This window comes from Sebastes umbrosus, chromosome 7 (assembly GCF_015220745.1).
Source record: "Sebastes umbrosus isolate fSebUmb1 chromosome 7, fSebUmb1.pri, whole genome shotgun sequence".
Lineage (NCBI taxonomy): Eukaryota > Metazoa > Chordata > Actinopteri > Perciformes > Sebastidae > Sebastes > Sebastes umbrosus.
The window spans coordinates 14,926,830-14,952,606 of NC_051275.1; the positions used below are offsets into that span (position 1 = coordinate 14,926,830).

General features: G+C 40.9%; 1 protein-coding gene across 2 annotated transcripts; it reads left to right on the forward strand.

Annotated features, from left to right (window-relative positions):
* The first annotated feature begins 7,119 nt into the window (after positions 1-7,119).
* Positions 7,120-21,550, forward strand: LOC119491242 (probable G-protein coupled receptor 149). 2 transcript variants are annotated; one of them, XR_005207567.1, is made up of 6 exons: positions 7,120-8,585; positions 10,282-10,462; positions 10,575-11,074; positions 16,961-17,104; positions 18,306-19,938; positions 19,969-21,550. XR_005207567.1 is itself a non-coding variant. In XM_037775039.1 (5 exons), the coding sequence occupies exons 1-5, from the start codon at positions 7,566-7,568 to the stop codon at positions 18,807-18,809; spliced, it is 2,349 nt and encodes a 782-aa protein (XP_037630967.1). In that variant the 5' UTR covers positions 7,120-7,565; the 3' UTR covers positions 18,810-21,550. The 2 variants fall into 2 exon arrangements, 1 of the variants encoding a protein (XP_037630967.1); XM_037775039.1 differs by having other exon boundaries at positions 18,306-21,550.
* The last annotated feature ends 4,227 nt before the right edge of the window (positions 21,551-25,777 follow it).

Sequence of the window (25,777 nt, forward strand, 5' to 3'; positions counted from 1 at the left end):
AGACATTGTTTCCGTGGAAACAGATGCTGTGTATGTGGTCTAACATTACTCTCTGACGGTCTTGGCTTGGAATGGCACACACACACACACAGACACATACATAAACAAATGCAAAGAAACACATTCTTACACTCAACATCATTTTCTTAACTTTTTATGCTCCCGCTGTTTTTTTAATATTTATGTAATAAATACATCAACATGTAATGGAAACATGCTCAAAGGTTTGGTCTTCAAACACACTGCATGTATTATAGATAACAGCTCTTAATGTGCACAGATGTGTGCTTTTCACAGTCGTCATCAGTACAGGTGCACGCACAAGTGTTTACGTCCAAATGTACGATGTAAGAATTGCCAAAATTATGCTCTGAATTTGAATTACGCCATCAGAATTTGTCTGTGCATCTGTGAAATGAATCGTTTTGATTTATGTCTGAATTTTAGAAATTTGGATATCTATTAACTTTTTTGTAATTTAGATGCTGTAACATGAGGGCGTCCTGGTGGCTCAGTTGGTTACGATGCAAACTTCCTGTTTCAAATTCATCTACAAATATTTCAAACACTATAGTTCAGAATCATAATTAGCTTTTCTGGCCAAGTATGTGAACACATACAAGGAATTTGACTTTCACAGTTAATTTAGTGGGCACAACTCATTTCACTCACAACTCAGTTTCATTTATATTTCAAATTCACTTTAAGAAGTGTACGTGTTTTGTTTTTTTTGTTTTTTCATAATTTGAAAGTGGTCTTCAAGAGTCTTTAAGAAATACATTTGCCCATGAATAATTTAAGTCTCCTGTTTATGTTTCCAATAGTGGCACACATTATGCTGCATAGCCTAAGGTGTACTCAGCAGACCAAATATACAATACAATATGCAGTCTCTGTCCCGGAGAGACATCAGTAGCAAATTGAAGCTGCATTAATCAACGTTTGGCCACTAGGGGGCAGAACACATCCAAACAAGCTGTCAGACACACAGCCACCATAACCATGGCTTATAGACTAAAGTTGTTGTGGCTGCGCTTTTGCAAACAGTTGATTACTTTCATATCCAGCAGACCCAGAGGCACATTAGCATTCATTCTGATGTTTATATTCACTGTATTAATTTAAAGAGGATCTATTATGCTTTTGTGCTTTTTCCCTTTCCTTTAGTGTGTTATATAGATTTTTGTGTATGTAAAAGGTCTGCAAAGTTATAAAGTCCACACCAAAGGGAGTTACTCTCCACCACAGAAACACTGCTCCTGAACTGCTTGAAATGATTTGCTTGAAGTCCCGCCTTTTCTTCCGTAAAGTGGTGATGTCACCAAGTAACCTATTTGCATAATGACTAGTTTGGCATGCCCTCAAACAAAGCTAGTTAGAGCGGAGCTGGAGCAGAGTCCAAAGAGTTTAGTTCGGTTGTGCAGCCGGTATGAGAAAAATAAAGTGTTTCATTTAACATTAAAGCATGTAAACATGTTTTAGTAGAAACCCAAAGTACAAGTATGCACCTGAAAATAAGTATGATAGGTCATCTTTAAGTCCAACAATCACTCTCCTTTAAGCTCTGTTTTGGTCTCCACCAACTCTCAGAAAATATGCCTTGTTCTACCTAGATTTGGCTAGATTCTCACTTTCAACCACGATCTAGCAATGTTTGGTGTTGGGCTGATGGTGTACATAGGATTTATCAGAGCCATAAAGAGTTAAGTGATGCTTTTCTGTGATTTCAGCACTGCGAGAGATACCTTTCTCACAGCACAGTCATCTGATTCAGAGCCATGCCCTGTTTTCCCCTTCTACATCAAGTATATTTTGGTTCTCAAAGTCAATCTCATTCTAAAAAAACAGCATTTAAATAACCCTTACATGAACTGTCTGTATTTTACATGCTGCACCCTGAAGAACACCTCAGCAGAGAGTCATTATGAATTCATGGCACTAACTGTTCATCCTCCAGTCCTCATTCAGTTTTACTTCTATCTTTTATGCAAATACAATCTTCCATTCTGTTTCTGTCTCTGCATCTCTGTGTCAAGTGCTGCTTCATTAATATTTGATTCGGCTTAGGATAATGATGCACTTAGACTGTGTGTGTGTGCATGCAGGTGTGGGTGGATTTGTGTTTGGTGGCAGAGAGGGAGGAGGAGACACGCCAGTAGTTTAAAGTTACAAACTGCTGGATTTAGGATGCACCACCAGAGGCCAGTAAGCAACAGAGTAAAGGCAGTGTGATTTGTGCAAACATGTATGCACATATATGAGCATATTATATGTACAACTCAGTACATTATTAATGATATTTGAAGGGTATTCATACAACATATCGCCATCATCTATCATTGATTAGGAGCTTCCATTTCATGGTCCAGATGAATCGTTGCAGAGACACAATGAGGTTTTTACGTCAGAACATTCCCATGGTTTCATTTTTATTTCCAAGCCAATATTACGAATGAATGATTTATTAGATGTCGTAAGAAGGCTGTTATTCTCAAATCAAAGTCTCGCTTCATTTAGTTGTAATGTAATTTCGTTTGATTTCACGAGACGTCCATTAAACGTTTATTGAAGTAGACACACAGCAATGAAAGTAGACGCCGTCATAATAAACGTCAGGTTTTAGTAAACACCTTTTTTTGGTGTTAACACAAGAACAATGAACAGTGAAATGAGGCCTGTCATAGCAGGCCTCATTTCACAGATTTTATTTATCATAACTCTACAAAAGGACTCCGCTGAGTCTGAAAGGAATGGAACATTCTGTTAGTGTTTACCAAACAGGATTGCACAGGATTGACGCTGTTTATCGTTAGACAGGAACATCTGGATGTGTGTCAGGCTGCAGATGGAGAAATATATTTCTTTGATCTAATTTTATTCGGTAGAATGTGGATATTATAGCTAGAAAACATTGTGCTGCAGTGTTTCTGTTCACTGTTGTCAGGCCATTAAATAGGCGTTATTGGTCGCTATAAGCACCATAGATGTGGGTCAATAGGGGCCTACTACACCCACTAGTAGGTTTTATCATCTATTCACATGGTAGATCACTGAAAGAAGTCATAAAAGAACACGACAGCAACCTCTAGCAACCGTAGTAATTATGACAGAAGCAGAAGTAAGGCGCTGTAGTATAGACCAGTGGTTTTTCAAAGTGAAGTCTGGGGACCCCCAGGGGTCCCTTTAAGGGTTCGATGGGGGGTCCCCAGCAAAAGTAAGAATAATTTAATTTCACTATAACTCTATCCATAAAACAATGACAGAATGTATGACTATTTTGGCATGGGTTTCATACACTCTCTGTAATAAAACATTTTAAAGCAAAAATCCTATCAGACGGGGGGACCCTAGGACAAAATCTTATCAAAAGGGGGTCCATGGTCTAAGTTGTGTCATTTTAGGGGTCCTTGACATGAATAAGTTCGGGAACCACAGGTACAGACAGCATTAAACTCCATATGGGTTGGAGGTCGAAGGCGATGGATTGGACACAAAACATGTTTTTTTTCACCTAGGAGACTGGGGTTTGCATCCTGTTTGAAACCAACAACATGTAGCGTAAGTTTCACTTTCACTTTTTAAGTATGGTTATTTTAAGCCACAATGTTTTTCCCTAAGTCTAACCAAGCGGTTTTGTTGCCTAAACCTAAAGAACCTTTTTTGCTTGTTCAAAACGTGACGTTTCATTCAGTTTTACAACATGTTACTTTTAAGTTTCGCTTTCACTTGAACAACGTAGTAGGCGTAGTAGGCCCCTAATGACCCACATCTATGGTGCTTATAGTGACCAATAATGCACATTTAATGGCCTGGTAACAGTGGAATCAGTTGAAATGTGATCAATGTCTGGAATTTTACCATTTAAATAGGACAAGTCTGATGACTGCCTAGAGGACTCTGATCTGATTTTCATTTTTTGCATGAGGAAAACAGCTATGGCTAACCATTTAATAATTTCATTAAAACAGGTAATTGCCAAATCTGCTACACTGTTTATACTATAGGAAATATATATAATAGGTAATATGATAGCATCTTATCCAGCGTTAGCTCATAATGCATCCATAATGCGTGTAAGATGTATTATTTTGATTTGACAGTGCAGATCTACACTGACACGTTATGCATGAATCAGGACTTCAGTTAAAACTGCACATTTTTCATATTCTCATATGGAAAATGTTTCAGTGATTTTATGTCGCTTCCTTCCCATCTCATCATCTAACTACCTTGATATAAAATGTATTTTCAGTCTCCCCTCCTATGAATAGACGATGGGATGTGTTTTGACAGAATGTAAGCTTTTCATATTTTCCAACAAGATTCAGTGTCATTTCACTTATTACTCCTCACCACCAATGCACTTGTCTATGAAAACCTTTACAGAGTTGCACCCTCACCTTGTGCCTTTTCATGCACACATTGCATGCAGTATACACAAACACACACACAAAGTAGGTCACTTTGCTGTGTGACGCTGAGCTCAGCTGGTGTATTTCTATCTCTGTGTGTGTGTGCCTGTGTGTGTTTTGTGTTATGTTCCTCTTGTGTTCCTCTCTGTGTCCTCCTCTGTGGCCCCAGAGAGAGTGTAGTCATTAGACTGGCTGTAAGTCCCTTAGCCCCAACTCTAATTCCATTACAAGACCTGAAGTCAGATGCACTTACAGCAATGTTTGCATTCACATCGATACATGTTGCTCAAGGCTGAAAGAGCTGAACAACCAGTAGTGGTTTAATGATTGTGAAAATGATGGAGGGGTGTATATAAATATGCATTGGGCTGTCATCATGCATGTCCATGTTTGCATTCACATGGAAAAAAAAAATCTATCACCATAATAAACAGAGCACTTACTACACATGGAGTATTATCTCTTTATCTGACCGCTGTGAGGATAAATGAACACCCATGACCCATGTAAACAAACTGAGGAGTCCTTCAGCCTGAAAATCCTTGAACACTACGGGGAAGTATGAGACAAGGCCAACACACCGGGGTACAGCATTCACACACACACACACAAAGACACATAGACCAATCTGCCTCTGTCCAGCCACAGGGAGATGTTTGTCCCTCTGACCTGCTTTAATGTTGTATCTAATAAAACTATCCGGCTTATTTTAATTACAACTTAATCATCCATTAAATTATCGTTTAAAACACACGTGTCATGTGAGGAGTGTGAATTTACCATGGAACCCAAACGCAGAGTTTACAAGCAGAAAAGTAGTTTAAATAAAAGCGAGCTTTAATAATATTAAGCTGAATATCTAAACAACAACCAAAATGCAGGGAGGGGAACAAAGTACAAAAGAACAAATAGAAACATACAACAAAAACCAAACAGAAGACAAAACCAAAAAATCACAAACCAGGGAACACGAGGATCAGGGTAGGAGGTAACAGGCAAACCAGAGGGCTGGAGAGACAACAAACCGACAAAGACCGAGGGGAAAACACAGGCTTAAATACAGGACATTGATTAAACACAGGTGAAACAAATCAGGGCGGGGCAGACAATTAACAAAGGCGGGAAAACAAACAAAGGTAGGAAGTAAAACCAGACAAGACACAGGAGGAGTGAATTACAAAATAAAACAGGAAACACTGGAATGAGAATATAAAAGAAACCAAACACAAACCAAAATCACATAAACATAACTAATAACAAAAGACTGGCAAAGCCAGAACATGACACCACGCTTCTGGTGACAAACAAGGTGAATATACTGTTCCTAGTGTCCATTTGGATGAGTCAAGCAAGGATAACTTGCTTTACTTCATTGCCTTGAACGTGTCCTTTGCCCTCCCGCCTCATGAGGGCTGCGCTACTCGACGGTAGTATAACATAAAGCAGCAGTAGGTAGAATTGGAGCAAATATGATTAAATAAAGTATTTTTTTTATAAAAAGGTCACTTTTTCCTGAGCATGAGACAGGTAATCTGAAAAAAAAATAATGTGCCTCAGTGCTCCTAATGGCATCTGCAAGATTTCACAGACCGGAAGAAAACAACCAATCAGAGCCGGAGCTTCAGTCTGCCTACTGAAGCTTTAAATATAAACAGACACACATGCACTTCCAGTAAACTGGCCTCACTTTGTTTTCAATTCTGACTCAGAGAGCATCCACCGTCAACTCATCTCGGATTCAAATCTTATCTAATTTATGTTTCCATTATTAGTTCAGCCCTAGCATTTAGTCCCCTGACTACATTAGGCCCAAAAAAAGGTATTGAAAATAGAACAATGCAAGCCAATCTCTAAACTGCCTTGTCTGTGTAAAGATTATCAGGAATTAACCATAATGTGTGATGGGCTCCTTACACACACAAACAGAGAATAGAATAGAATAAAAAGCTTTATTGTCATTGTATTAAATACAACGAGATTCACAGTTGCCACTTCTGGTCAGTGCTTTAAAACAAATACTTGACAAGACTAAACGAGGCAGATAAAACATATAACAGGTAAAACACACACACACACAGTTATAAAGCAAATAAAACAGGTAAAGTAGATGTTATAAATAAATAAATATAAACAGAAGTGTTACACTAGAAGTATAAAATATAGATATAATGTGAACAGAGGTAATTGCACTAGTAAACAGGTAGGGTAGATGTAATAGAGCTGCATTATGGGAAGAAACAAAATCCTTTAAATGGTTCTTTTTTTTCTCATTTGTATTCAACTGTGGATGAATGTCCCTGGGGGGGCAGTGGGGGAAGGATGGGGGTGTTAGTTTTTGGCATGACCTGAGGAAGAGGGTCGACCCCCCCCTATCTCTCTCTCTCTCTCTCTCTCTCACACACACACACACACAAACACTGCCCCGCCGACACTGACTCTCCCCCTCTCTCATACACTCTCAATACCACCCCCCTCCTACTGTATCCCTCTCTCTCCCTCTGATACCTGATTGTTTGCACTATCTGTTTATATCATGTTTATTTTTGTTTATAGCTTATTTTTGTATATTGTATATTGGTAGAAATTTAATTTTTGTATTCTTATTTTATTCTAACGTTTTTATCTATTCTTTTGTTATTATACTGTTAAGCAAATCCCTAGTGTATACCTCTTGCACCTGGCAATAAACACCATTCTGATTCTGATTCTGATTCTGATTCTGATTCTGATTCTGAATCTCAAATGAAAACGCAGCCTGATGCTATAGGACTGATTCTACACAGAGAGTGTAGTAGTATAGTAGGATACGCAGCGTTTTGGCCCAACCCCAAACGACTACAGTGGAGAGGAAACGATGATGATGACGACAGCGCGTAAAATCAGCAGCTGGAGACGAAAAGGTGCTCTGGTTGCGCGGTTTGAAACGGTGGACACTAAATGCCTGCCAGCACTGTACCCGGAGGCTCATCCAAGCATCTGAGACGGATATAAAAACCCAAATGTCTCTATCATCATCATCTCCACTGTGTGATTTTTATTTTTTTAAGAGATGCTGTGCCATCCCTCCTCACATCTTTTTTCCAGCTCGGTAAACTTTTACCAGATAATGAGTCCGATTTGACCAACTAAAAAAAGTTAATTCACTGGAAAAAAATGTCCACGACGCACCTCCTCCTCAGCAGCTCGCCTGCGCCCAACCAGAGCTACCTCTCCACGGCCACTTACGAGAAGAAGACAGACTCGGAGATGGAGGAGAGGCAGATCCGCCTGCTGCTCTTCGGCTTGTGCGTAATCCTCGCCGCGGCTACGTTCATCGGAGGTGTGTACTCGCTGCTCTCTCTCATCCGGATGAGGAGAAAAAAAACCTCCCTGTGTCTTATCGTTGCTTCCATGTCGGTGGACGACCTGCTCAGTGTTGTCCCACTCTCCTTGTTCATGCTCCTGCAGTGGGAGACAGATGTTGGAGGTGGAGGTGGAGGTGGAGGCATCCTGTGCGCTTTATCCGGACTTCTCTACGTGTTCCAGGGGGTTTCCAGCAACATGAAGGCTTGTCTCATAGCAGCATACACTTTTTATGTCACCAAAAGGTTCGGAGTGCTCCAGTCTGTCCGCAGGCCTCTCAGAGTGATGTGGTTCATCGGCGGTGTGTGGACGCTCAGCCTGGCCGTCAGTGTGCTACCTTTTTGCGGATGGGGCAGCTTTACGCAGGCCTCTCTCGGCTGTTTCCCAGAGAGTGACAGCTTTTACGCATTGCTGCTTCTCTCTTTATACTCCCTGTGCTTCTCCGGCTTGTTGTTCTTCTTCATCTCCCTCACCTACCAGCTGCTGTGCTCCAGGGAGCCCCAGAGGACTTTGCTGTACACCCCATGCAGCTATGTGGAGATGGCGAGAGGACTGAGCGGTGGTGGTGATGGTGGTGATCTTCTCCCTTCCTCCTCTTTTTCCCGGGACAGCCTGAACAAAAGTTTCGGTGCCTACAACGAGCTGAGTCCAAGCTCCTGCGGGACGACGGAGCTCAGGGACAAAGAGGACAGCTGTCTGTCTCCGGTGTCCGTCAGCGGACAGCAGAGGAGGACAGCTGCTGCTGTAGGGGACACACCGGTGGTGTTTGCGCAAAAGCGCTTCTCCATGATCCTGGCGTTGGTCCGAGTTGTTTTATGGATGCCAATGATGGTAAGCAGCAGCAGAGTGATTAAAAAGCAAAATGCTGCAGTGGTTTGAAGCCAAAAGTGATAACTTTCAGCAGATTCCCCGCCAAAACCATAATCTAATAGGCTTCAAATTATTATTATTATCAGAATCAGAATCGTGTTTATTGCCAGGTGTAAGAGGTATACACTAGGAATTTGCTTTGGTTTTGTTGGTGCAAGTTAAACAGTATAATAACAAAAGAATAGATAAAAATGTTAGAATAAAAAAATTGAATACCAGTTGTTTATACCAGTTGAGTTATGTTTGTACTTATTTCCAACTTGTTTCCATATTTTAAGTGTTATATTTGGAATGGTATGCCCTATTTTTTGTACTGACAGAAAATTCATGAAGTGGAACTGCCTCATTATATTAGAACAACCTCTCACCTCCTATTCGCTCCAGTGAAGCTCACCCAACGTTTTATGTTACTTATAGGTGATTTAAGTTCTTAATGTGGAAGGTGAGCAGAACTATAGGTCCCGAGGGTCAAAAAATGATATACCTTCTACCCAAAAGAAGATAGAAGGAGTAAATTGTTTCCCTTATAGGGGCAACAGATGTCAGAGAAGTGCTCAACAGCCAACTAGAAACTCATGGCTGCCAAACATGTCAATGCCATACATCCCCAAATCAAATCACCATTTTTTTGTTTGTTTTCTGCATAGGCTATGAGCTGTAAGAGTTTATAATGTGGACACAAGTGACACAATATAATATTAAGTCAGAATAGTCAGAATTTCCTGTGATGAAAAAAGACATTAAACTGTGCTTTTTTATTGTTGGAGACCCATTACAGTACGAAACCCTGAATGTCCCCTCGAAGTAACTTTCTTTGGGAAACTGAGTATTTTTTTATTGAGTTCATTGATAATCTGTTAAATTTTGGATGACATCTCATCATGGTTCGTGGTCTCGTTAAAATTCTTAAACACTGACATTTAAAAAAACAAGCAGCAATTATTTAGTTATAATCAATTTCCCATTAAATTAACACCCCGACGGCCTTGAGAACACTATTTCGCAGCTTTCAGTCAACACCTAAAGGGCAGCATTCATTGGGTTGCATTGTGAAACAACTTCCATGATTTCCACACAGTGAGTGGTGCTGTTTCAACATTTGTCTTTGCCCAAAAAAAAAAGAAAGAAAGAATTTTAGGTGATAAATGTTGTGCAGCCAACTAGCAGACAATGATCGACAAACAGAATTGGCAAACTTGCAACACTGAAAATGAGCAAAAAGCCCTGGAAATGATTGACACAGAAAATGCCAAAAAATTCCACTGATCAGAAATACAATAAATTCAACTTACTTAGATATCCACTCTTTGTATCTGTGTTTGCATTTACAGATATATAATTTTCTCGAAAAAATGTAAAGGTCAATAGGAGCACAATGCTGAACCTGTTGCAAGGCCACAATGGCTGAGTCATAGAAACACTGCAGGCCTTTCATTCTCTAATAAGCAATATAAATGTATACATTCATTTTCAATTTAGTACACCCATACACAGTACACCTCTCTTATATTGTCATATACATATTTTAATAAAAAACAAAGGAGAATGAAAAGTAAAAAATCCCATTATGGGCTTTATTTCCATGTGTCTCCCTCATGCATATTGAATCACGGACTCCTCAGTGAATTAATTTCCCCTTCCCCCCTTTCTTTCACAGACTTTGGTGCTGGTGCGCCACATCGTGAGCGCACGCAGCTCGTCCCTTGAGGCGCTGAGCTTCTTTCTCACTCTGCTTGCCCCCGCGGTCACTCCATTATTCGTGCTGTCTGAGCGCTGGATCCACATGCCATGTGGCTGTTTCATTAACTGCAAACGGGATCCAACGGAGGAACCCTCAGGTAAACCATGAGGCTTTAGTAATTCACCAACAAGTGTGTTTCTACATAATTAGGTTGTGATGTAGAGGGAAAGGGCACTAAAGGTGTAATGAATTTATCTTTTTTTGCACAGCAATGAAAAGAAGATTTGAGTTCAACCTTTCTCTCCAGCAAGGCTATGGAGTTTACAAGTTGTCCCACGCCACCACGTCTCATGACAGTCCACCCCTTGAGAAGCCGGCTTATCACAGCCTCTTTAACTGTGATTTCCCTAACGCCAGGCTTGATGCACTGGAAAGTGGTGGGCTCTCCGGCCTGGGGCCTGATTTTGATTTCAGCACCCCCTGTCCCGTGGACAGCTCCTCTCAAGCTGACCTTCCATTGGAGGCCGGTGGAGGAGAGGCGAGGGCCGATTGCCCTCCACTCCCTCACAAGGACCACGGAGATGACGACAACTTCCGCTGCGTCCCTTCGCTTTCCTCTCATCTCCAGGATCATGATCATCTCAATCTCACTGACACGTCATCTGTGTTCGAGGGCCCAGAGAGGAGGCTGTCGCACGAGGACTGTCGGAAAATCGAGCTGACAGACTGGGAGTGGTGCAGGAGCAAATCAGAGAGAACCCCCAGACAGGTACGCCGCTTGTCCAGAGTTTAATGTCTGATGTTGAAACATTAAATTAAGCCATTTATACCTGTCATTCTAGTGGTTTATGGCTGGCATTAATTGATTTTCCACACTCACACTCTATTGCTTTACCAAACAACTGCAACATATGGTGATGCACTCTAGAGATGGAGTGATTAGCATATCAGGACCATAACACAAATGGATTTTCAATCTCCCTTTCTGTGTTTACATTTTGTTCAAAGGGAAATTAGATGCTGTCTTATTGCAGCGCACCTGTGCAGAGAAACAGAGACACACAGCTGTTGGACTAGTCTTTATATAACCAGGATTTAGAGAAATGGGTGCCTATTTGTGCATTTTTGTCCATCTGAATGCCTGTCTGACTTCCTGTTTGTTGGTCTATTGGGCTTTTTTTTCCGCATCTGTGAATATGCCTCTTTATGATCAAGCTGACAGACTGGGAGCTGAGCGTGTGATTTAGATAAAATGGTTAAAAATCTCCTCTCCTCTCTCTGCACATCTTGTGTTTGTGCTAAGCATCAATGGGTTCTGACTAATAGAGCAATTGATCAAGATACTATCCGTAACAAATGTCAGCCTGTCCTTCAAAACAAAATATTCATTCATCGCTGCTCCACACTCTAAAATCATCAGACCGACTCTCAAGGCTCAGCTCAGGTTCATTGCTTGAGTCGTGTGGTTTTTATGAGGGATTCAAAGGCGGCGTTTACAGTTTGAAGATCAGTATTAATGAGATTTAGCTACTGAAGGTTAGCGCCCTTATGTGCTTGTGAATGTTTTTGTGCATAGCTGTGATTTGGTATGAAAACTGAATGGGGAAATTCAACACAAAGACATTTTTTAATCATGTTTCAGTTGAATTAAAGTAGAACTGTCAAAGCGGTAATAAACGTGTTAACGCAAATTTCTTTTAACGGCACTAATTTCTTTAACGCGTTAACGCAGCTTATGATTTTTATGTTTTAGCGGGCTCAGCTTTAAAGCTGGAGTGAAGATCTGGGATCATATGATAATCGTCATAAATAGCGCTCAAAACTGTTGGGTGAGGAAAAACTGGCATGGCCATTTTCAAAGGAGTCCCTTGACCTCTGACCTCAAGATATGTGAATGAAAATGGGTTCTATGGGTACCCACGAGTCTCCCCTTTACAGACATGCCCACTTTATGATAATCACATGCAGTTTGGGGCAAGTTATAGTCAAGTCAGCACACTGACACACTGACAGCTGTTGTTGCCATGTTTTTTATGCTAAATGCAGTAGCTGTGAGGGTTCCTGGACAATATTTGTTTTGTGTTGTTAATTGATTTCCAATAATAAAGATATACATACATTTGCATAAAGCAGCATATTTGCCCACTCCCATGTTGAAGATTATTAAATACTTGACAAATCTCCCTTAAAGGTACATTTTGAACAGATAAAAAATTTGATTAATCGTGATTAACTATAGACAATCATGTGATTAATTACAATTAAATATTTTAATCGATTGACAGCCCTAAATTAAAAACATGCTGTCTATATATATGTATCTATAGTGCAGCATTATCTGTCTGCCAAAGTTGTGCTCAAAAAATGTTGCTCAGTCACTCAATATTGCTCTAGAATCGTACTAAATGTAAACAACGCAGCTCAAGACAGCTTGCCACTTGCACATGGATCACTATCCACTAATCCGTTTTTAATCCATTTCTTTCTTTGTTGTTGACATCCTGTTCTCTTGTACCAGAAGCTTAATTCTCTCTGTGCTTTGTTGGACCCAATTGAATTGTTAAAGCGAGGTATATCCTGGAATTGTAGACACCAGACACGGTTGAGAAAGCAGCCTCACTCTGTTCCAGAGAAACAGCAAAGCAGCCACAGGCATTAGCTACCTTTTAAACTGCATGTCAGCATAGTAATTGTGACTGTTAGAGCAATGACACCATGAGCTCGTTTCCAAAACTAACTGGGACATGAACAGGCGCGGAAACATGCGTGCATGCATGTGCACACGCACCGACACACTCTCTTCATCTACGTCCCTGCTCTACTTATAAGTCTGAAATGTTTCGGGTTGAAAATCACCAGAGGGTGCGAAATCCATGGAGCATGCATTTACGGCTCAGCCCTGGCACTCACTTTGCATCATGTATAAGTCTGAGATGCTCACTGCCAGCTTGTGTATATATTTGTGTGTGTGTGTCCTACATCTCAGTTTCTTAGTAGCAAACTGTGTATATTGTGCTCCCTTAGGCTTTTATCATTGATTGGGGTCAGTATATACAAGTACAGTATACGGTGTGTACGTGCAGCCACATATAATGGAACAAACAAACAAACAGCAAAGACAAAAAAAAGAACAAAATGAAGCTACACGGATCCAGCAAGCTTCCCCATTGCCAAACACAGTCATAAAAGACATAAAGCTGTATATACACACACAAACCCAAACGCCAGATGAAAGCAGAGCCTAAATAGTTTGGGATTTATAGCACTTCCTGTCTGTGTTTTGGTCCTCGTTAGCAGGCCAGATGTCATTACCCAGCGTCTATCCTCCTTACTGTCAGCCCCTCTGGCCTTCGGGGGAGGGAGGAGTGGAATTAGAGCTTAAAGACATCTTTACCCTCTCTGTGACTTTATGCTCTCTGCTAGCGAGCACAGAGCTTGGGGGCGCGTTCATAAGCCCTCTCTCCCAGAGGGGAAACAGAGATGTAATGTGCATTCAGATGTAGGGAACTGGAACCTGTTTACCCTTCTGATAACACATCCCAAACAGTAAATGGATGTTGTTCTCACCAATAGGCTACAAGGTGGAGGATGAAAAAGAACTATTGATTTGGAATGGACAGGGAAAATAGGAAAAATAACACAACAAGAATCAATAACATGCCAGGATCTGTATGCATCAATAACAGACACCTGACAGTGTTGCTTGTATAAAATAGGTGGTAAATGTTTATACTTCATTCAAGTGTTATAAGTACAAAAAGACTCCACAGCCATGCAAGAACTATGCCAACATGCTGATGTTTTGCAGTTATTCTGTGCGTTCCAATACCCATACTACCATACAATTTAGTATGCCAAAAAAAAGATATAGTATATCAAATGCAATATGCCAAAAATACCAGGATGTACTACATCCGGTCGCATTTTGCAGTATGCAAGCCAGCATGCTTTTCTAGCTATTCTGACCCAAAATCCTCCTGCACAGCGAATATATGAGCAAGAGAGTCAAAGGCACCATGTTATGACAAAGTAGTACGTTCCAATTGGATGCATACTGCATGCAACAGTACATACTTTGTAAGGGCATCTGCAGTATGGACTAAAAGTAACAAACAAACAAAAATGTCAACCTCATGGTAGTTCTAGAGGAAAAGTCAGGGGATCAACAAAATCAGTAGGATTCTTCCTTTGGGGAACATGAACGTCTTTACAAGATTTCATGGCAATCCCAGCGGGCAACCTCTGGGTCCGAGAAGTGAAGCCAATGCTGGAAGTGCCTTAAACTTGCACTCTTTCCAATAGCCAGCAAGGGATGCAAAAACAGGTCTGATTGTACAGAAGTCTAATGTCCCTACTTCTCACTTGATTTATTACCTCAGTAAACATTGTAAACATGAGTTTATGGTCTCAATCCCTAGTTTCAAGTCTTCAGTACAGCATGATGTTCATTTAGTAAATTATGGTCCCATTTAGAGTCAAATAGACCATAAAGCAGGGTATGCTTTAGGGCGTGGCTACCTTGTGACTGACAGGTCGCTACCATGGCGTTGTCTGGTCTGAAAGTTGTCTGTTTTCGTTTTACAACTTTAACCCATTCACAGTGTGTTTTCAGTTCATGAAAGTTAATTGCAATATTTTGGTCGCCTAAAAATATCTTATTCCGCGTTCAGTTGTTCTTAGCTCCAACCTGTCGTGTCTCTTCCGGTTGCAATAAAAACAAGACGGTGACGAACAAAATGCTGAACTCGAGGCTTCAAAACGGCAGTCCACAAACCAATGGGTGACATTACGGTCACTACGTCCACTTCTGACATACAGTCCATATGGCAATCCAATTCAAAAGTTGTTGAGATATTTCTGTCTTGACCGAAGATTACAACCGGTTCATTGCCATCTATAGCGCCATGCTGCAAAAGCAATACAGTAAAAGTAATGCAAAATGGAAATGTTTGCATTCATGTCATGCAGGTTTTTATATATAGTGAACTGATTTAGAGACTGGTAACATTACATGTTATAAAAACAAGTACGTGTTGTGAATATACCCAGAACACACACACATCCATCAATGCACTTCCCACATTGATGACTTCTGTATTTGATTTACTTGACAATGTGTTTTCAGCTCAACAGCTCTCTCTCTCTCTCTCTCTCTCTCTCTCTCTCTCTCTCTCTCTCTCTCTCTCTCTCTCTCTCTCTCTCTCTCTCTCTCTCTCTCTCTCTCTCTCTCTCTCTCTCTCTCTCTCTCTCTCTCTCTCTCTCTCTCTCATATATGATGCAAAATGATGCAAAGACAATGACAGGAAAACAGACAGAGTCAGGGAGGACAAGAGATTGACATCCTCTTTGTGTCTATTGTGCGTCATAGTCACAATCAGATCATTACATTAAACTAATCTAAATAATTTAGAGGGCTTAATGGGACCTGCCGCAGTCTCCCCACTGTCTAACCGCAGGACGCTTCCCCTTTCCCTCTGCCAGCAATATCTCAAATGTTGACAGAGGCTCACTTTGATGACTTCTGTATTTGATTTACTTGACAATGTGTTTTCAGCTCAACAGCTCTCTCTCTCTCTCTCTCTCTCTCTCTCTCTCTCTTCTCTCTCTCTCTCTCTCTCTCTCTCTCTCTCTCTCTCTCTCTCTCTCTCTCTCTCTCTCTCTCTCTCTCTCTCTCTCTCTCTCTCTCTCTCTCTCTCTCTCTCTCTCTCTCTCTCTCTCTCTCTCTCTCTCTCTCTCTCTCTCTCTCTCTCTCTCTCTCTCTCTCTCTCTCTCTCTCATATATGATGCAAAATGATGCAAAGACAATGACAGGAAAACAGACAGAGTCAGGGAGGACAAGAGATTGACATCCTCTTTGTGTCTATTGTGCGTCATAGTCACAATCAGATCATTACATTAAACTAATCTAAATAATTTAGAGGGCTTAATGGGACCTGCCGCAGTCTCCCCACTGTCTAACCGCAGGACGCTTCCCCTTTCCCTCTGCCAGCAATATCTCAAATGTTGACAGAGGCTCACTTTGATGTACTGCGTGGTGAATTAATCTCTATGAAAACAATATGAACATATGACTGAAAAATCTGAAATATGATTAAAAATGTGAGTGATATAAATGAGCCCTCTAATTTAAAAATGATGGCGAAGTGATAAGAAACCCAGAATACATCTGATTGATGCTTTATACACTGAAATTGTATTATCCAGATTAAATTATTAAAAATTCTGATAAGGGCTAAATAGCTTATAGATCACATAGATCTTTTTGCTGTGTGCCTAAAAGGACTCTGGCAGCTTGTAAGCATATAGAGCCCTATTCTCATTTTACCGGCAGAGTGCTGTTGACAGGCCTCTCACGTGTAAGCCTCATTAACTCTTGGTATAGAAATGGTCAGTCAACACATTCATCTCCCTGCCCTTGACAACACAGACACGATCTCAGCTCAATTAGTTTGAACAAAGGAGACTGGACGCAAAAGGGCCATTACGCTTTGAACTCCCTGTCAATAACATGATGAGCAGCAAGAGGAAATTTAGTAATACGCATCGTAATAGTCTCAAGTAATGAGACCTGCCAGGTTAATGCATAAATAAAGATTTTGTGCTGGATGTTGACTGAACTTTATGTTGCTCTTGTCATTGGTTTTCCTATATGCAGCGGTCAGCAGGTGGTCTGTCAATCCCCCTGTGTGCCTTTCAGGGCACCGTGTCTCTGCATTCCCCCACGGGGAAGACCCTCTCTCTCTCCACCTACGAGGTCAGCAGCGATGGACTCAAGATCTCCCCCAACTATGCCAAGAAGGTAAATGGCCCCTCGGCGCAGACTCTTCTAAAATGTTTAGGGTTTCATTCCTATTAATTAGAAGCAATTTATCAAAGGATTTGGAAAAGAAGTTGTGGTTTTACAGTAGAGATGCTGGTAGGTGGATTTTTGAGCTTTGGAGAGAGTCAGACCAGTGAGCAACCTCCGGGTCTGAAAAGTGAAGCCAATGCAGAAGTGCATTCTTTCTAATCCAATTCTTTCTGGTTGCAAAAGGAAGTCTGATTGTATAGAAGTCTATGAGAAAATGAGCCTACTTCTCACTTGATTTATTACCTCAGTCAACATTGTAAACATGAGTTTATGGTCTCAATGGGTAGTTTCAAATCTTCTTCAATACAGCATGATGTTTATTTAGTAAATTATGGTCCCATGTAGAGTCAAATAGACCATAAAGCAGGGGATGCTTTAGGGTTACCGCATTTTCCTCTTACAACTGTACCTTTCAGTGTGTTTTCAGTTTCTGAAAGTTTATTATAACATTTTGGTCACCTGAAAATATCTTATTCAGCGTTCGGTTGTACTTAGCTACACACTCTCGTGTCACTTCTGGTTGCAAAAAAACAAGTTGGCGACAGCCAAAATGCTGAACTCGAGGCCTCAAAACGGCAGTCCACAAACCAATGGGTGACGTCACTGTGACTACGTCCACTTCTTATATACAGTCTATGAGTCCGACCAGCTGTTTCCCTCTGCCTTCAGTCTTTATGCTAAACTAAGTGAATCTCCTCCTGGTTGCATACTTAACAACACACAGATATGTCATATCAATCATGTAAAATCTCTGCAAAAAAAAGCAAATGAGTGTAATTCCCAAAATGTCGAACTATTCCTTTAACAATTTAATTTTATTACTATCAATTACTGTCAAAAACATCTAGTTTAAATAGGCTTTGTAAATGTCCCTTTGGCATCTGGGGATAATACTATATAGTTGGAATGATTTTGGAGTAGCGATAAATTGAATAGCCCTAAAACAAATCTGTTGGATGACCTGATATGGGACATAAAGTGAAATAAGACACAGTATACACTGTGTGCCAAGATAAAATATGATAAGCCCTGAGTGATACCTGTGGTGACATTGGCTTAACAGAATTAAGCAAATATTGTAGTTGAATTAAATTGTAACCTCATACGGTTTATGAATAACTTGAATCATAAATCTGCCTCTTCTTGAAAGGTGGAAGTGTATCGTTCCAAATCAGTCGGCCACGAGCCCAGCGCAGACGACCCAGCGTCAGGAGGCCATGCTGGAGATGTGACCGTCGGCGGCGTGGGGATGGGCATGGAGATCGGCGTGGGGATGGCCGGCATTGGGGACACCAATGTCAAGATCCACCTCGAGGTTTTGGAGATCTGCGACAACGAGGAGGCCATGGACAGCGTCTCCATCATCTCCAACATCAGCCAGTCGTCCACCCACACCCGCTCGCCATCGCTGCGCTACTCTCGAAGGGAAAACCGCTTTGTCTCCTGCGACTTGGGCGAGACGGCCTCCTACTCTCTGCTCATCCCCAGCGCCGGCAACCCAGAGGCGGAGACCATCAATATCACTATACCTGACACTGTGGAGGCCCACCGACGGAACAGCCGACGGCAGACGCAGGAGAGCTCGGGGTACCGCGAGGAAATACAGCTGCTCAATGAGGCTTACAGAAAGCAAACTGGGGAGAGGGAAGACTGACATAGCCTTCATACAGGATGACAAAAACGTGTCTCTCAGGAGGAGGAAGAGGAGGAGGTTGAAAGAGCCCAACTGACAGCAAAGGATTACAGACAAATTTCCTAATCATTCCATATTTACTTCTTTCTGATCACCACTCTAGGTCAGAGATTCTCAATCTTTTTTCAGCAAAGGACCCCTTACAAGATAGAGAAAATACCGGGGACCCCCTCCTGTATGTATCTTGGAATAGTTTGACACAGCCTGTTTTTCACACTTCTATAGTCTTAGTTATGGGAAAGAACAACACGAGTAATGTATTAAAAAGGTATTAGACATGTATTAAACATATATTTGCAGATTCTAAGAGGTACAGATTTGTTAGATTAGAACGTAATCTATGAACTATTATACCAACCCAGTCGCCAGAAAAAATGTTGATGCGATTGTGCGTTTCTGCAAACCACAGGTTACGTTGATTGTCAACGTTTTGTGAACCCAAAAAACGTTTCATTATTACGTTTCATATAAGCCTCATATCTCGCTTGCAGAAATGCAAAATGAAATGATAGGTGGTTAATGTCGTGAAATGATTGGTTAGGTTTAAGCAACAAAATTACTTCGTTATGGTTTGTGGTAAAATAAGAACCTAACAACCGTAATAACCATAACAACGTAACTACATAAATAAATAACAAAGCCCTTACAACGATGCGTAGACGGTATGTTAAACAACGGTACGTAAAACAACGGTACGTAAAACAGCGATACGTAAAACAACGGTACGTAAAACAGCGGTACGTAACAAGTGCAACGTCGACGTTTACTTTTGGATTCACACGGGACATTAACAGCGGCCTCCTGGGTGAACGTGTAGATTCAAAAATTATAATATTATTCGTTGAACTATAAAGCCTTTTGTAAGAAAAAAAAAGAAAAAAAGAAAAAAAGATATAATCATTTAAATTAATGAATCTGAAAACTTTTCACGGACCTCCTGGCAGAGTGCCACAGACCACTTGGGGTCCCCGGACCCCACGCTCTAGGTGACCCAAATAGAGACTTAGCTCAAGACTGTTATAGCAGTCTGTTGTGCTTCCTCCTCAGATAGCATCACGAAAGCACATACTGTACATCACCTGTGTGTAGAGTACAGAGACAGATTAGCAGTGAAAGGAAGAGAAGTGGTTGTGAATTGGGGTAAACAAGAGTGTGAGAGAAAGGAAGGAAAAGGTAGGAGAGAGAAACAGTATTCCAGCAGAGCATCTGTATCCCTGGCACCATATGGCATCCTTTCACGGATCTAAAATAGATACAGATTCACTTCGACGTGGAAAAGGAGGGGCCAAGGTCTGTAGTCACACGTCTGATATGAAGCCGTTCCCGTAGACTACGTCACCGGTGACTCAGCGGTGAGGGGAGGGGTCACCTGACCCATGTGTCTGACTCATCCCGGTGTGTGTTGTTGTGCATTTTTTGGTGTGTGAGAGGTAGCCTCGCCGGTAAGGATGAGGGTATGAGAGTAACGGTTTGTGACGTCAGCTACCAAAAGTATTCACATGTTTCCTTTATATGAATGTGTTTATTCTGTATAATATTTCTTGGTGTGTTTTCCTTTGCGTCCAGGTGCTATGTCCATCATGTATTCACACAATTAACGTTACTACTATCAAATGAAAGAGACAGACAGGGAGAGCACTATAAAAAGGAAAGGAGAGGAGGAAGAGTGCAAGTGATTATTGAAGAAGAGGTCGAGGGGGATACTTATGCAGAGCAGTTTTCTAGCCTCATGCACATTTAGTGCAATTTAACTGAGTGACAGTGTGAATATTTTACTACAGTAGGCAGCATATGAATGTACATTTCAGTGCCACTCTGGGGGATCATCTCTCTGCTGGCTCAGTTCACTACCCATCCAATCAGCGAGCCACTGGGGCCTCTCACTTTCTGTTGAATACATGCATACATTAAGGACTGGGATAAAATGCTCAGATATGTAGGCCTATTTCAGTACTGTTTTTGAATGGTGACATGGACTGTCAGAAGCATATAAATCGTTATTCTTTTTCACAGATAATACCCATTACTTATGTACATTTACATGTACATGTGTGTGTATATAATTGCAGTAAAATAGGCTATTTAATATATATATATATATATATTTATTTAAGTTTGTTTCATGATGGTGTCTTTTAAATGTCAGCCGTTTGGTTACTTGAACACAACACTTTGTGGACTTCATTTGCATTTGCTTTTTGAATTGTCCTTCAGCGAGTCATGTTCCATCCTCCTGAAGAATGTCGCCATTAAAGATTCATACCATAAAATTGCCTCTAACTGGATTGCAATGTCTCCCGCGGGCGAAAAAAAAGAAAAAAATAATGTACAGGTGTATGAATCATAAGGTATGTATAGTTGTGTTCAATGTCAATCATTTTCAGCTGTTAATGGTGCCAAAGGTTTTCAGCTTGAGAGCGCAGCTTCATCTTCGCAGCCTAACAGAGTGGAAGTGACTCGATCATCTGCTCATTCTCACTTTCAAACAGTTCAGCTTCTGGTCAAGCGTTCTCATAAATCCATGTGATCAATAAAACTGTCATTTGCTTTGTTTGTGAGAAATTGAGAGTTGTATATTATAGCTGTACAAGAGCTTGTTTGCTCAGTCGTGCCAACCATCTGGACTGATTCTGCAACACAAACTACTCAAAATGGGATTCTTCATTGCAGATTAAATAAATAGAGTGCAATAATGAACTGTACTTAAAGAGACTGACCGATAGTTAGTCATTGGTTGTTGTGCCCCGAGGATGACAGTAATATGACTAATCCACAACAGCTGTAAGGGTCTTTTTATAATGCACTTATCTGTGTTTGAGCTGGCATAAAGCCAGTAGTAAAGACATGACATGTTCTTGTTTTTTAAGGAACAAATTATATTTCATCTTTGTGTTTGTGCAGACATTTAGAGATGTGTCTTTGTGGAAGGTGAGTAGACTGTAAATCAAGTAGTAGGAAAGCAGGAGAGAATTTGAGAAAAGGGTATAAAGCAGCAAAAACAAAAAGTGAAATTATATAAAAACTGTAGTTATCAAAGGCCTTGGCCAGCAGCTAGTCCTAAAGTTTTATCATTTCTCTCTGATCCAAGGACTTTCTCCTCCCACTCTTCCAACCTCTGATTGTGCCGAAGCCTTAAGGTGGAGGTAAGCCTGCATCAAAATGTAGCATCAATGGCACTGCTCGAGACCTCCGGTTCAACACATGCACCATCAATGAATGGCATTTATTATTGAGAAGTCTAAGCCAGAGGAGGAAAAAAAAAAAAAACACCAAATGTTAAAACATGATGCTTTTCATCTGAGGTTTTTCATCTTGGTTAAATGATTCATTACGGTCAGAGGTCATTTGTATGCATCGGAGGTGTAGCCCTGAGGGTATGACAACAAGGTGTGCAGAAGAATCTGTGCGGAGAGGGGGAGGGGGGTTTAGAGCATACCGAGCAGTCCTTTTCCTCTGATAGCCTTTTATCCCCCTCCTCACGAATCTCAGCTTCATTCTCAGCATGTTCCTCTATACTTTCATCCCCTAGTTTCTCACTATTTTCCTGCCTTGCTTACTCTCTTAGCTCATTTTTAATCCTGTTCCCGTCAGTGTCACCAGCTGAGATATTGATTGTGCTTCACACATTTCAAAAGAATGAAACCGTGAGAGTCGCTGCTAATTCAAACAAAGTTTAGCTGATGACAGTTGATTTATTTTTATTTTTCAACTGCTCAAAGACAAGACTGAATATATTTCTGTCAAACAGAGCCAGATATGGATTTAATGTGAGACAGCGGATGAAAACAAACTCCTCAAGATGCAGATTGGAACACAAATTTCACATAAACTAGGCGTATATCTTTCACACAAAAATGACAATAAAGTAATTAATATCACCCGGAAATGATCGGCTTCCACTGTATCTGTGTGGGCAGCTGCATTTCCCTAATTACAAAAAATGGTTCATGACACCGTGAATGTGGACATGCTGCACAATTTTTCATTTCACAGGTTAAAAAATCGATCGTTTCACAACCTCGAATGTATCGTTGCTGTGTGTGAAGGAGAGAAGTTGATTTAAAAGTGGTGATGCGTGATATTTCATGACAGCGACGTTGAGCTCGAGGGCGGGATGTACTCTGCAACCTCTCATGGGCGTCATGTATAAAAACCCCATGAATGACACTCACATCTTTCATTCCTCTCTCTATTCTCTTGTCTCTGCCACATGCTGCATGGCACTAATTGGGCATATATTGCTTTTATTTAACAAGACAAACGCAGAAGGAAAGGGAGAGAGAGGGGAACGAACACATCTTTCACTCATTCCAGCTAATTTAAAACCAGATAATGTTGAGTACAATCCAATTTGTTATTGGCTATAAGTGTGAATATTCAAAAACAAACAGAGTCAGTGAAGGGTGAAGAGCAGAAATGAGAAAATAGCGTAATTACTAGCCACCATAAAATTCAGAAACAAGAACAATGCAGAACCAATTATTGACTGAAAAGGAGCCTGTTACCTGCTGATTGTATTGCTATATTGTTTTCAGACTAAGAGATGGTTTATTAAAGACATTCAGCCTGAAGCAAGTCATGTAGAGAGGCAGTGTTTTACTAATTGTTGTTATTGTTATTGTTGCCAGTGCATTTTCAGTTAGAGGGTGATAGATTGCTATTGTTTATTAAACGCATAATTTGAGTAGATAAATTACCATCCTATTTTAGAACAGATTACAGTTTAACTGAAAAGCTGCAGACTTTTTAAATGTGAGGTAATGCTTTGAATCTGCTGATGATATTCACCACAATGCCAACAATACACAACAGAGCCAGAGCCCTAAGGTGATACAGTCTAGCAGTCATGGTAGATCTTTTTCATCTGGCTGTAACCTTTAAGGCCCAGACAAGAGGTCATTCCCTGATGTTCCGATGAGCTGGGAGCAGGATGAGCCGCTTATACAGCAGTTACAGCTCTGACCGTCTCTGTCTGGGCATATATACTGTATACCCTGGTGTGGATTTTTAGAGCTGTGGGACGTTTTTTAATAAATACATTTTTCCAATCCAGTAATCCTAAATAGCCAGAGGTCTCTTTTTTTTGTCTGATGGTCTATAGAAACCAAACAGATATGGTGTCATAATAAAATGAAACATGCCTGACAGAAAATCCCTGTTAAATGAAGAGAAAATAAAATATGAAAATACCATATAATAAACAGAGTATACTGGGAACTAATCAAAGTATGTTTCTAAGAAAATTAGTTTTCAATCACTTTAAATGCAGGAGATGACTTATAAAGTGCATTTTTTAGTAAACAATATTTTGAGAGCAACGCTTTATTGTTTACAAGATATTCCACCTTTCTGTCCTGCATAAATAATAAAGATTGATGTGATACTACCAAGAATTTGAACATTTGTTACATTGACTATGTGTTATACAATGTGAAAAATACAACAACAAAAAACAACTGAACCTAGCCAAAAATGTTTCAAGATAATGATCCCTATCAATAAAAGATATATGTGATCAATGACAAACCTCTAATTAAGAGAGTCAGTACATAATTAGTGTCATTGGAGATCCTTTCTTTTTGAAGGAAAAGACAATGCTAAACATTTGGCTCTAATTTTAATAATGCCAACTTAAAAGTAGACTATATTGCATCAACTACCGTCTTCTAACAGAGCGAGCCCACAATCACAGCAGCACTAATGATCTTGTTATTAAATTATCTGTCATCAAGGTTATAGTTAAGATATGATAAGATATTCCTTTATTAGTCCTGCAGTGGGGACATTTGCAGTGTACAGCAGCAAAGGGGATAGTGCAAAAAACAAGATGCATCAGCTAACACAGTAAAACAAAGAGCTAAACAAAGTGTAACAAAATATGAACCATTTAAATAGAGGGAAGTATAAAAATAGGAGCAGTATATACAGTATTGACAATAAACAGACTATTAACAAAATTGCAAAAGTTTTACTTTTATATTGTAGTGACCCTGCAGGACTAACATAAGAGAGACACTTGGGGAGTTCATGGGGGGGAGATGTCGCCCTAGTTAAGCTGGATAGGTCAGGTTCATTAAGAGGGGAGGGGGCTGTTAAGGCCAGTTTAGCTGATTAGCTAGTTTCGGCTACCAGCCTTTTGTTGTTTTGGGCACTCTTCCAACCCCGGGGTTGGCCTGTATCACAGGGTAATAAAACCCGGTTCTCCGGTTAAACTTCAGCCACCTTGTCCTCATCATTTAGCTAGCTAGCCAGCCGTGCTACGGAGCCGCGAGCGCTACACTGGTGTCAGAAGTGGGATTCCCCACGCCCGCACTCCCCGCACGAGAGCTGGCTACCACCGCTAGCCACCACCGGAGGAACGAGATGGCTGAACAGATTGAAAAGTCGGACTTCTATGCCGCATACACCCCCCCAGAAACACCAATGAGAGAGCCAACAGATGATGGCCCGGTTGTAAGGAGAAAAGTGGTGAAAATAACTCACTCACCGCTCGCTACACTGCTGACTGACGTCCCTGCTGTGATGGAAAACCGGAAGTCCGTTCCAGTTGGCCGCAAACGCCGGACCATGCTCTGGAGGAGCAGATGTAAACAATGCAGCCGCGCGCAGACCGCGCATCGGCCAATCAGAAAGCGATGACGTCACCACTCTAACAGCTCCCGAAGGTAAAAGGAGTGGCCAACCAAAGTCTATCCCAGAGTTAGAGAAAGACATTACAGCTACAATTGAGGATGGCTTTATGCAGAGAATGAGCATTGCAATGGAGCGTGCTTTTGGACATTTCCTGAATAATTCTAGAGGCAGCTTTATGTCCAGGATGGGAGGAGAACCAAAGAGTTGTGTGACTAGTCCTCTTGAGTCAGAGAGCCATGCTAACCCGGCTAACACAAATAATGCATATGTGGGCACCAACCAAGCCCGTACCAAAA

Bases quoted from the DNA above. Each gene is read 5' to 3' on its own strand.
- LOC119491242 (XM_037775039.1), top strand. From the start codon at position 7,566: ATGTCCACGACGCACCTCCTCCTCAGCAGCTCGCCTGCGCCCAACCAG. The intron at 11,075-16,960 runs GTACGCCGCTTG...TCCTATATGCAG, and splicing joins CAGAGAGAACCCCCAGACAG to CGGTCAGCAGGTGGTCTGTC. The intron at 17,105-18,305 runs GTAAATGGCCCC...TCTTCTTGAAAG, and splicing joins CCCCCAACTATGCCAAGAAG to GTGGAAGTGTATCGTTCCAA.